The sequence below is a fragment of the Somniosus microcephalus genome, chromosome 14 (assembly GCF_052327205.1).
Source record: "Somniosus microcephalus isolate GS21.2 chromosome 14, FLI_Smic_1.0, whole genome shotgun sequence".
NCBI classification, from domain to species: domain Eukaryota; kingdom Metazoa; phylum Chordata; class Chondrichthyes; order Squaliformes; family Somniosidae; genus Somniosus; species Somniosus microcephalus.
In genome coordinates, this window is record NC_141000.1 from 303,882 (window position 1) to 316,584 (window position 12,703).

Here is a 12,703-nt window from a genome sequence, read left to right on the forward strand (position 1 = left end):
TGAACGGAGGTGTTCCGCAAAGCGGTCACCCAATCTGCGTTTGGTCTCCCCAATGTAGACCATATCGTGAGCAGCGAATACAGTATACTAGATTGCAAGAAGTACAAGTAAATCGCTGTTTCACCTGGAAGGGGTGTTTGGGGCCCTGGACAGTGGGAAGGGGGGAGGTATATGGGCAGGTGTTGCATCTCCTGCGCTTGCACGGGAAGGTGCCGGGCGAAGGGGAAGGGGTGCTGGGGGCGATAGAGGAGATCCACGCTCAACGCCAGGCAGCGCCACATGAACACTCTCGACCTCTCTCTTCAGCAGCACCGATGCACTCTATCTCAAAGCTGTCCGGCTCCACAGTTCCATTTCATCCTTCAACTCATCCGACGCTTCAACAAAAAACTTTTTTTCTTCCTTTCCGACGTCAAGGATCGCAAGCTTCAGCAACTCTTGAACACCAACACCCCTCCGGAACCTTCTTCCCCTTCACTTTCCTCTGACCACCCCCCTTCTCCCAATCTCACCCCCTGCCGCGTTTTCACTATCCCCTCTGACCTTCCCCTCTCTGACCCCGAACGATCAGTCCTCAGCAAAGGCCTGAGCTTCATCCCCTTACACCCCCACCTCAATGAATTTCGAGCTAGGCACGATGCTGAGCTCTTTTTCCACCGCCTTCGTCTCTGTGCCCACTTCTTTGGCCAGGAGTCTTCCCCCCGCACAGCTGACCCTTTCTCCCGCTTGCAGAATTCTCATGCTACCTGGACCCCTCCCTCTGGCCTCTTACCCTCTCTAGATCTTTTCATTGCTAACTGCCACCATGACATCGGCCGTCTCCATTTCTCTGCTCCCCTCACTCACTCCAACCTACCTCCCTCTGAACTTGCAGCACTCCATTCTCTCAGATCCAACCCCGACATTGTCATTAAACCTGCTGACAAGGGTGGTGTTGTTGTTGTTTGGCGAACCGACCTCTACCTAGCGGAAGCTGAACGCCAACTCTCCGACACCTCCTCCTACCTCCACCTGGACCATGACCCCACTACCGAACATCAAACCACCGTTTCCAAGACTGTCGCTGACCTCATCTCCTCTGGAAATCTTCCCCCCACGGCCACCAACCTCATAGTTCCCCAACCCCGCACAGCCCGCTTCTACCTCCTTCCCAAGAACCACAAACAGGACTGCCCTGGTAGACCCATCGTTTCAGCCTGTTCTTGCCCCACGGAACTTATCTCTTCCTATCTCGACTCTATCTTTTCTCCCCTTGTCCAGTCTCTTCCCACCTACATCCGCGACTCTTCCGACGCCCTCCGCCACTTTAACAGTTTCCTGGCCTCAACCGCCTCCTTTTCACCATGGACGTCCAATCCCTCTACACCTCCATCCCCCACCAGGGTGGCCTGAGGGCGCTCTGCTTCCTCCTTGAACAGAGGCCCAACCAGTCCCCATCCACCACTACCCTCCTCCGCCTGGCTGAACTTGTTCTCACATTGAACAACTTCTCCTTTGACTCCACTCATTTCCTCCAAATCAAAGGTGTTGCTATGAGTACCCGCATGGGTCCTAGCTATACCTGCCTTTTTGTGGGATATGTGGAACACTCTTTGTTCCAGTCCTACTCGGGTCCCCTCCCACACCTCTTTTTCCAGTACATTGATGACTGTATCGGTGCCGTTTCCTGCTCTCGCCCTGAACTAGACAATTTCATTCACTTTGCCTCCACTTTCCACCCTTCCCTCACCTTCACATGGTCCATCTCCGACTCTTCCCTTCCTCGACTTCTCCGTCTCCATCTCTGGGGATAGGCTATTGACCAACATTCACTACAAGCCCACTGACTCCCACAGCTACCTGGGCTACACTTCCTCCCACCCCGCCTCCTGTAAGGACTCTATTCCATTCTCCCAGTTTCTCCGTCTCCGCCGCATCTGCTCCGACGATGCCACCTTCCACATCAGTGCTTCCGACATGTCTTCCTTTTCCCTCAACCGTGGATTCCCCTCTACCATGGTTGACACGGCCCTCGACCGGGGTCGTTCTATCTACCGCACTTCTGCCCTCACCCCTGCCCCTCCATCCCGGAACCACGATAGGGTTTCCCTTGTCCTTACCTTTCACCCCACCAGCCTCCACATTCAACGGATCACCCTCCGCCATTTCCGTCACCTCCAACGTGATCCCACCACCAAACGCATCTTCCCCTCCCCTCCCCTTTCAGCATTCCATAGGGACCGCTCCCTCCGAGACACCCTAGTCCACTCCTCTATCACGCCCAGCACCCCTTCCCCTTCGCCCGGCACCTTCCCGTGCAAGCGCAGGAGATGCAACACCTGCACATATACCTCCCCCCTTCCCACTGTCCAGGGCTCCAAACACCCCTTCCAGGTGAAACAGCGATTTACTTGTACTTCTTGCAATTTAATATACTGTATTCACTGCTCACGATGCGGACTCCTCTACACTGGGGAGACCAAACGCAGATTGGGTGACCGCTTTGCGGAACACCTCCATTCAGTCTGTAACGGTGACCCCGAGCTTCCGGTCGCCTGTCATTTCAATTGACCATTCCATTCACACGCAGACCTCACCGTCTGCGGCCTCTTGCATTGTTCCACGGAAGCTCAGCGTAAGCTCGAGGAACAGCACCTCATCTTTCGATTAGGCACTTTACAGCCTTCCAGACTCAATATCGAGTTCAATTGCTACCAGTGCCACGTGCTAGTCAGAGTAGAAATAGAAGGATATTTCAGATGAATACGTGGCTAGAGGAATGGTGCCAGGGGGAGGGATTCAAATTCCTGGGACATTGGAACCGGTTCTGGGGGAGGTGGGACCAGCTCAAACCGGACGGTTTGCACCTGGGCAGGGCCGGGACCGATGTACTAGGGGGAGTGTTTGCTAGTGCTCTGGGGGAGGGTTTAAACTAAAATGGAAGGGAGTTGGGAACCTGAGCGGGGAAACAGAGGAAAGGAAAACAAGGATAAAAGCAAAAGACAGGAAGGAGAAAAACAAAAGTGACAGGCAGAGAAATCAAGGGTTTAAATCAAACATGGCCACAGTAAATAATAATTCTAAAAGATCTAAGAGCGTTAAAAAAACAAGCCTGAAGGCTTTGTGTCTTAATGCGAGGAGCATTCGTAATAAGGTGGATGAATTAGCTGCGCAAATAGAGGTAAACGAATATGATATGATTGGGATTACGGAAACATGGCTCCAGGGTGGCCAAGGCTGGGAACTCAATATCCAGGGGTATTCAATATTCAGGAAAGATAGGCAGAAAGGAAAAGGAGGTGGGGTAGCATTGCTGGTTAAAGAGGGGATTAACACAATTGAAAGGAAGGATATTAGCATTGATGATGTGGAATCTGTATGGGTAGAACTGAAGAATACCAAGGGGTAGAAAACGTTAGTGGGAGTGGTATATAGACCTCCAAACAGTAATGCGGAGGTCAGTGATGGCATTAAATGGGAATTAGAGAAGCGTGCAATAAGGGCACAGCAGTTATCATGGGTGACTTCAATCTACATATAGATTGGGCTAACCAAATTAGTAACAATACTGTGGAGGAGGAATTCCTGGAGCGTATACGGGATGGTTTCCTGGACCAATATGTCGAGGAACCAACCAGAGATCAGACTGGGTATGATGTAATGAGAAAGGAGTAATTAGCAATCTTGTTGTGCGAGGCCCCTTGGGTCGGAGCAATCATAATATGATAGAATTCTTCATTAAGATGGAGAGTGAAATAGTTGACTCAGAGACTAGCGTCCTGAATTTAAATAAAGGAGATTACGATGGTATGAGGTGCGAGTTGGGTAGGATTGATTGGGGAATGTCACTCAAAGGGTTGACGGTGGATGGGCAATGCCAAACATTCAAAGATCGCATGGATGAACTACAGAATTTGTTCATCCCAGTTTGGCATAAAAATAAAACAAAAAAGGTGACTCAACCGTGGCTAACAAGGGAAATTAGGGATAGCATAAGATCCAAGGAGACGACATATAAATTGGCCAGAAAAAGCAGTAAACCTGAGGATTGGGAGCAGTTTAGGATCCAACAAAGGAGGACAAAGGGATTAATTAAGAGGGGGAAAATAAGAGTATGAGAGTAAGCTTGCAGGGAACATAAAAACTGACTGTAAAAGCTTTTATAGATATGTGAAGAGAAAAAGATTGGTGAAGTCAAGCGTAGGTCCCCTGCAGTCAGAATCAGGGGAATTTATAATGGGGAACAAAGAAATGGCAGACCAATTAAATATATATTTTGGTTCTGTCTTCACAAAGGAGGACACAAATAACCTCCCAGAGATGTCGGGGAACATAGGGTCTAATGAAAGGGAAGAACTGATAGAAATCAGTATTTGTAGGGAAATGGTGCTAGGGAAATTGATGGGATTGAGGGCCGATAAATCCCCAGGGCCTGATAATCTACATCCTAGGGTACTTAAGGAAGTGGCCCTAGAAATAGTAGATGCATTGCTGGTCATCTTCCAAAATTCGATAGACTCTGGAACAGTACCCATGGATTGGCGGGTAGCTAATGTTACCCCACTGTTCAAAAAGGGTGGTAGAGAGAAAACGGGGAATTACAGACCGGTAAGCCTGACATCAGTAGTGGGGAAAATGCTAGAGTCCATTATAAAGGATGTAATAGCAGAGCACTTGGAAAAAAGTGACCGGATCGGACAAAGTCAACATGGCTTTACAAAAGGTAAATCGTGCTTGACTAATCTACTGGAATTTTTTGAGGATGTAACTGGTAAAATAGATAAGGGAGAACCAGTGGATGTGGTGTATTTGGATTTTCAAAAGGCTTTCGATAAGGTCCCGCATAAGAGATTAGCGTGTAAAATTAAGGCACATGGGATTGGGGGCAAGGTATTGACTTGGATAGAGAACTGGTTGGCAGACAGAAAGCAAAGAGTTGGAATAAACGGGTCTTTTCCGAGTGGCAGGCAGTGACTAGTGGGGTACCGCAGGGATCAGTCCTTGGACCCCAGCTATTCACAATATATATTAATGATCTGGACGAGGGAACTAGATGTAATATCTCCAAGTTTGCTTACGACACAAAGCTGGGTGGGCGTGTGTGCTGTGAGGAGGATGCCGAGAAACTCCAGTATGATTTGGACAGGTTGGGTGATTGGGCAGAAGCATGGCAGATGCAATATAACGTGGATAAATGCGAGGTTATCCACTTTGGTGTCAAAAACAGGAACGCAGAATATTATCTAAATGGCACTAGATTGGGAGAAGGGGAAGTGCAACGAGACCTGGGCGTCCTTGTGCACCAGTCGCTGAAAGTAAGCATGCAGGTGCAGCAGGCGGTTAAGAAGGCAAATGGTATGTTGGCCTTCGTAGCGAGAGGGTTTGAGTACAGGAACAAGGATGTCTTGCTGCAGTTGTACAGGGCCTTGGTGAGGCCACATCTTGAGTATTGTGTGCAGTTTTGGTCGCCTTATCTGAGGAAGGATGTTCTTGCCATGGAAGGAGCGCAGCGAAGATTCACCAGACTGATACCTGGGATGGCAGGAATGACATTGGGCTTGTACTCGCTGGAGTTTAGAAGAATGAGAGGGGATCTCATCGAAACTTATAAAATTCTAACAGGACTAGACAGACTAGATGCTGGAAGGATGATCCCGATGGTCGGGGAGTCCAGAACCAGGGGTCACAGTCTAAGGGTAAGGGGTAAGCCATTTAGGACAGAGATGAGGAGGAATTTCTTCACCCAGAGAGTGGTGAACCTGTGGAATTCTCTGCCAAAGGCGGCAGTAGAGGCCAATTCATTAAATTTATTCAAGAAGGAGTTGGATATATTTCTTAAGGCTAAAGGGATCAAGGGATATGGGGAGAAGGCAGGGACAGGGTACTGAATTTGGATGATCAGCCATGATCTCATTGAATGGCGGAGCAGGCTCGAGGGGCCGAATGGCCTACTCCTGCTCCTATCTTCTATGTTTCAACAATTTCAGATCATAACCTTGGCCCCTATTATATTTTCATATGTTTTATCCACACTTTTGGTTTGTGCCTTTTCCTATTTTTTCTCTCTCCCACATGGCAGCTGTCGCTCACTCTGCCAGCACATTTCACACTTCATCTAGAGCCATTGTTTGTTTCTTTACCTGTCCTATTACCATCTCGTCTCGCCTTGAATATCTCTTAATGTCTCTTCTTTCATCCCCTCCCCCATTTCCCAGCCCCCAAATTGCCTTTAAATCTGTTTCATTTCTTGCTTTTTTTTCTCAGTTCTGAAGAAGGGTTCCAACCTGAAACGTTGGGCCAGATTTTCAGTGTGCCGTGAGGCGGGCTTTTAGGCGTGCGGGGGGCAAAAATCCCGAATTCGGGGGTCCCGACACCATCCCGCCCAAAACCCGCCTCCACGTAAGTCTCAAAGGAGGCGGGTACCCGCCCCACACTGGGACACGCCGACCCGAGGCGGGACGGGATTAGTGCCAATTAACTGCCTGTTAACTACCTGTTAACAGGCAGTTTTTAGCCTAATCCCTATTTTGAAGGGTGTCGTGTGGGATTTCCGACGGCTCCAAACCACGCCAGGTTAGAGCAGGCGGGCCGTCGGGTTGAAGGACTTGGAGGGGTCGCGATGTCGGTGTTCAGGTGAGTGATGGGTGCATGAGTGCAAAGGTAAGTGTGTTTGGTGTGTTTAAAGTGTGTAAAGAAGTGATTCAGGTCTGCCAGTTCTTGACACACAAGTTTGGTGTGAAATTAGCTGGATTTGCTAATCCGGGGAAGAACCCATTTTTCATTCAATAAAGGAGGATGAAAGCAATATTTAGAAAAATAAGTAATAATACTGACTTGCGCAGTACTCACCAAGTCCCTGACATCTTTTACAAGTTACAGCAATGCAAGGCGGCTCTTGGTAATTGTAGTCTCTGATTGGATAAGGGAACAGACTCCTGCACATGTGGGTTTTGCTACTTTATATCTGGGCTGTCATGATACACGAGTGTTGGTTGCTTGAGATTTGACCCAGTCAGTATGCTGTAATGGTCTTTGAACAAGATAGGCACGCACCTCTAATTATACAGATAGCTCGGGGTCACATGCATTCTTAAAATAAACAGAAGCCTTCTCCGACTGTGTAATGAGATAGTCACAAAGAATTAAAGGGGAGGTTATAAGGTTTCTTACACCAGGGAATGTGAGATCCTCTGTCACAAGCTGGTGTTGATGCAGAGTCCATAATTTCTTTTAAAATGGAATTAGATATTTGTTTGAAGAAGAGCAATATTAAAGGGTATGGGGATTGAGCAGGCGAGTGGGAGTCGACAAGATGGCTCATGGAGACAAACACCAGCATAGAACCAAGGGGCCGAATGGCCTGTTTCTGCACTGCAACATTCTATGATCCCCAACTATACCTTTTATGGAGAGGCAGTTAACATCGTTTGAAGCTAGAGTTATCTGTTAATTTGAAACTGTAGCTTGTCTACTATTCAAAAGGTCACATTTTGCATTTTGGGGACGGAGGGGGAGGGAATGCAATTAACTAGAAATTCACTCGTTCAATAATAAGGGCTCACCTGATTCCCAACCAGAAGAAGATGTTCTCCAAGCAGAAAGTCCTTGAGCATATCCTCCATCACCTCCATGTGCTAAAGAGAGAATAGACATCTTCAGTGAATATTTTATTTAAAAATAAATAAGGTTGCAAATAACAGAGGGATGTATAGAACTACCATAGCTTCTCCTGTCGCATCAATCAAGGCAAATTGGACAATGCACTGTTAAGAGTATTAAGGGCTACGGATCCAAGGATGGTAGATGGAGTTAAGATACAGATCAGCCATGTTCTAACTGAGTGGAGGAACAGGCTCGAAGAGCTGAATGGCCGACTCCTGTTCCTACTCCAGGGTCAGCTGTGGCTCAGTGGGTAGCACACTCGCCTCTGAGTCAGAAGGTTGTGGGTTCAAGTCCCACTCCAGAGACTTTAGCACATAAAGCTAGGCTGACACTCCAGTGCAGTGCTGAGGGAGTGCTACACTGTCGGAGGTGCCATCTTTCAGGTGAGACGTTAAACAGAGGCCCCGTCTGCTCTCTCAGGTCGACGTAAAAGATCGCATGGCACTATTGTGAAGAAGAGCAGGGGAGTTATCCCTGATGTCCTGGCCAATACTTGTCCCTCAACCAACATAACAAAAAGAGATGGTGAGGCAGTTAAAGGCTGTAATTCATTCTCAGTTTCTGCTGTGGTCTATAAACCACTCAAGTATCACCAGATTCCTTGACTGAATAGCAGCCTCATAACTCCCAACAATCCTTACCACCAATCAACGGTCAAACAACCTCCTTTTAATTTGACACGGTATTGCTTTACTAAATTAACAGGAACACATTTAGAGCACAATTGGGACACGTCCTCTCCAGTTTAAATTGTGACTGGAATATATATCATTCCAATTTTCACAATTCCAACCATTCATGAATAGGTACAGAAGGACTAAGACAAGCGCTTTACCCCATCCCCCTTACAATACCACACAAATATTAATGGAAATTAACATATTGCATGAACATATGCTTCTGTTATTTATGAAATGAAATTTCTACGTTATGTGTCAGATAATTGTTTGACCAATCTTGTGTCAATTACATACACGGTACTTAAACCCAACAGCACACTGTCCCTGGTGCAGTAACCTATGTAATAAAAATGGTCTGAATTGCAATTATCGCTGCACGGGATCTGAAACCATGACAGTCCTCTGATTAGTTCCCAGCCTCGTTTCTTCCAAATTAACGCAGATTTATTAGCGTGTAGTGAGTTCAGCTATTCTTTCTTCATATTTTGACAGCAATTTATTTTACGTTACTATCACATCAAACTGAAGTGACTCAAGAAAAGCCAAGGCTGAAAGATGAAACGAGTCACAAGTATTGACCTCATGACACAGCAGTCATTTAATTTTACCGTTAACCAGTCTCAATATATTTATGAGTGTTAAAGCAAAAGAGTCAAGACCAAAGGCCAATTAGCAGCTTACGAAGCTGTGATTCACTAAATAGCTTCACAGTGCAAAATTACGTCATCATACTGTTACCCAACACTTTTAGGCATTTTTCTAAGAACACTTCATTTTGGTACTAATGCAATGATGTTAGCAGTGCTAAATGATTTATAGGCCTACAATGACAGTCGGCACCTTAAGGGGTGATTTGATTGAAGTTTTTAAGATATTAAGGGAAACAGATAGGGTAGATAGAGAGAAACTATTTCCGCTGGTTGGGGAGTCTAGGACGAGGGGCAGAGTCTAAAAATTAGAGCCAGACCTTTCAGGAGTGAAATTAGGAAACACTTCTACACACAAAGGGCGGTAGAAGTTTGGAACTCTCTTCCACAAACGGCAATTGATGCTAGATCAACTGTTAATTTTAAATCTGAGATTGATAGGTTTTTGTTATCCCAAAGGTATTAAGGGATATGGGCCAAAGGCGGGTATATGAAGTTAGGTCACAGATCGGCCATAATCTCATTGAATGGCGGAACAGGCTCAAGGGGCTAAATGGCCTGCTCCTGTTCCTACGTTCTTATCATCCGTATGCTTTATTAACACAGCCATACAATATTGTATTATCCGCTGTTTTAACAGAGATGTTGGCCCAGTTATTTGAAATCGATTAACATCACTGAGATAATGGATAGAGAAATGCATTAGGAATTTGTCTGATATCACCAACATCATTTATAAGGCTATTCTTTAACTTTCTTGCCCATTTCATCCTGTTTGACAGATATTTGGTCATCACACACAAGCTCTGCTTTCCCATCTGGTTCATGATTTACATTATTTCATCCGAACTAAAGGTTACAGTCAGTAACAAAGCACAAAGTCAAACCGGCTCCGCCTCCTTAAAAGTTGAGAGATCCCTGCTTCCCAAGGAATGACCAAAGTCTGCAATAGCAGAACACATACATCTAGAATCACTGAATGATAGAATTTCACAGTTCAGAAAGTAACGTTTTAGTGTGTTCCTTTCATCAACAACTTGTATTTATATAGCGCCTTTAACGTAGTAAAATGTCCCAAGCAACTTCACAGGAGTGGTTATCAAACAAAATTTGACACTGAGCCACAGAAGGAGATATTAGGACGGGTGACCAAAAGCTTGGTCAAAGAGGTAGATTTTAAAGAGCATCTTAAAGGAGGAGAGAGAGGCGGAGAGTTTTGGTGAAGTAATTCCAGAGCTTGGGGCCAAGGCAGCTAAAGGCACAGCTGCCATTGGTGAAGCGATGAAAATCAGGGATATGCAAGAGGCCAGAATTGGAGGAGAGCAGATCAATGTCCCCTCTAATTTTTTTTCATGTGCGGTCCCTTTAAATTGTTTGCGCGGCTGCGCATGCGCGGTACCTTCCAGCGGCAACAGCTTGTGAGCGGCCTGTGTGGGGCCTCCCGATCGATACACGGCCACATGCCCGCAAACCTTAGGGGGGGACAATGGCACAGAGATCTCGGAGGGTGTAGGGCTGGAGGACGTTACAGAGATTGGGAGGAGCGAGACTATGGAGGGATTTGAAAACAATTCTGAGAGTTTTAAAATCGAGGCATTATCGGACCAGGACTCAATGTAGGTCAGCGAGCACAGCGGTGATGGGTGAACAGGACTAGGTGCAAGTTAGGATCCGGGCAGCAGAGTTTTGGATGAGCTCAAGTTCACGGAGGATGCAAGGTTGGAGACCGACCAGGAGTACGTTGGAATAGTCGAGTCTAGAGGTAACAAAAGCAAGTGTCACGACTCAATCCGCCTGAAGGATACACAGCCAGAAAGCTATAACTGGTCTTTTCTCCTTACAGATGCTGACTGATCTGCTGTTTGTGTTTTTATTTCAGATTTCAAGCAGTTGCATTTTATTCTTCAGTATAATGGTACAGACAATGTCAAAAATGAGAAGAGTTTCCCCCCCCCCCCCCCAAGAGGCCTTGCATTATTAATGGAGAATTAATTTTTAAGCTCTGTTGCTTTCATCATGCTTTCTGCTGGAGAGAAGACAAAACCTGAGAAAGAAAAAGTTATCTTTCCAAATTTCAATATGGCGGCCAACTGGCACCAACCATAATCTTTGCAGCTGTATTATCTTGAGATAGACAGATTTGTAAAACCTGCACCATTCACCTCTTGCACTGCTGAATAGATCTTCACAGACTCACAGGTTTATTGCTATTGTGGAGAATGTTCTACCTGGCAGACACCACACACAAAAACAAGGGAGACATTGAAGCTCTGGCGTCACAAGGCTGATTGTTCATGTCAGGGGCCTGAGTTATGAGCAACGACTGGAGAGACTTGGGTTCCTGGAAAGGAGAGGTAATCTTGCAAAGGTACAGAAGGTACAAATGGCATGGAAAAGGTAAATTATGTTAAAAGATGGGAATAGTATAGGACACAGGTTTAAACGCGGAAAAGGTAACGTTAGGACTGATATCTGATTTGATATCTGCTGCCTGTGGAGACACAAGACCATTCGCCAAGGGCAGCGTGGGTAGATGCATGTGCTATTCTCCATTCTCTCACTCTTCTTCACGTAGAGTGATTAACACTTGGGAATGGACATCTGGCTAGAGTGGTGGAGGTGAAAATCCTGGGAGCATTTCATAAACAATTAGATGCTGCAGTGAGGGAAGTGTAGGTTTGTTCCGGATGGATGTATCGAGATGGGCCAAATGGCGTTCCACATCTACAAGTATCTTGTGAAATGGAAAAGAAATAGATCGCTAACAGAAAAAAGATTTAGAAACCACTTGACGAGAGAGAGAGAGAGAGAGAAAGAGATAAGAAGCTGCTGGTGATTTAAGGAGCAATCCAGGCCAGCACCGCACATATTTAATGCTATTAGCAAGTTGTCTCATAAACAAAGAGGTTATTTGCCAGAGAAGCTAGGGTAGCGTTAATAAGGCTAAATAACTCAGAGCATTCCTACTGTTTGTCAGCACCTGACCAAGTGCTTTTCTTGACAAAATCTGTTCAATGCCAAGAAAATAAAAATAGGTAAAAAAAAAAACAGGTCAGGCAAATCAAATTTCCAGTAACGTGTGAATTTATCCACACATTTCCTGCTTGTAACGGAAACATTCCAAGTGCTCCAGCTATTAAGAATTCCCCCTTATGGGCAAAATTTACCAACAGTAATTCCCTTATCTTCCCCATCTGTTACTTCTTCAAAGAATTCAATAAGCTTGGTCAAGCGTGACCTTCCCTTCCCATGACAGTCACAAGGGCAAAAATCGAGAGGTAGTTGTCTGATTTGAAGAAGAATTCACTGCCCTTCCTCCACCAAAATGAAGTATAGCTTGAAATGATCAGACGTCCTGAGCCAATCCAATCCCAGGGTCTGTTACAATGCTCTCCTGATTTCCGGGACAAACTCCCCCACCAATGTTTTCTTTTATTTTCTTTGGGTGCGCGACCTCTTTAAGGGGCAGCGCGGCCTATTCACAATTTCCTGCACGTGCAAACCTTTACACTGAGAAAGCCGGGCCCGGGCTGCGCAGGTCCGGCAGAGAGCTGTGCGGCCACACGGTTTACAGGGAACGTTGCCCCCCACCCCTTTGAATGGCAGAACAGTCTCGAGGGGCTGAATGGCTTACTCCTGTTCCTATTTTCCTATGAGTATAATTTTTGCAGGTGTGTGATCTGGTGAAGCTTTCCTATCCTCAAGGAGAAACCTTCAGCCATGCCTTTTCTAGCA

The 12,703-nt window shown here is 46.2% G+C and overlaps 1 protein-coding gene across 1 annotated transcript in view; it reads right to left on the bottom strand.

Annotated features, from left to right (window-relative positions):
- Nucleotides 1–12,703, bottom strand: part of vwa8 (von Willebrand factor A domain containing 8) — a 458,807-nt gene that overhangs the window by 206,699 nt on the left and 239,405 nt on the right. The window contains exon 21 of the mRNA XM_086006090.1: nucleotides 7,542–7,613. Within this exon, the coding sequence (XP_085862216.1) occupies nucleotides 7,542–7,613 (72 nt within the window). The remainder of the gene's footprint in view (nucleotides 1–7,541; nucleotides 7,614–12,703) is intronic.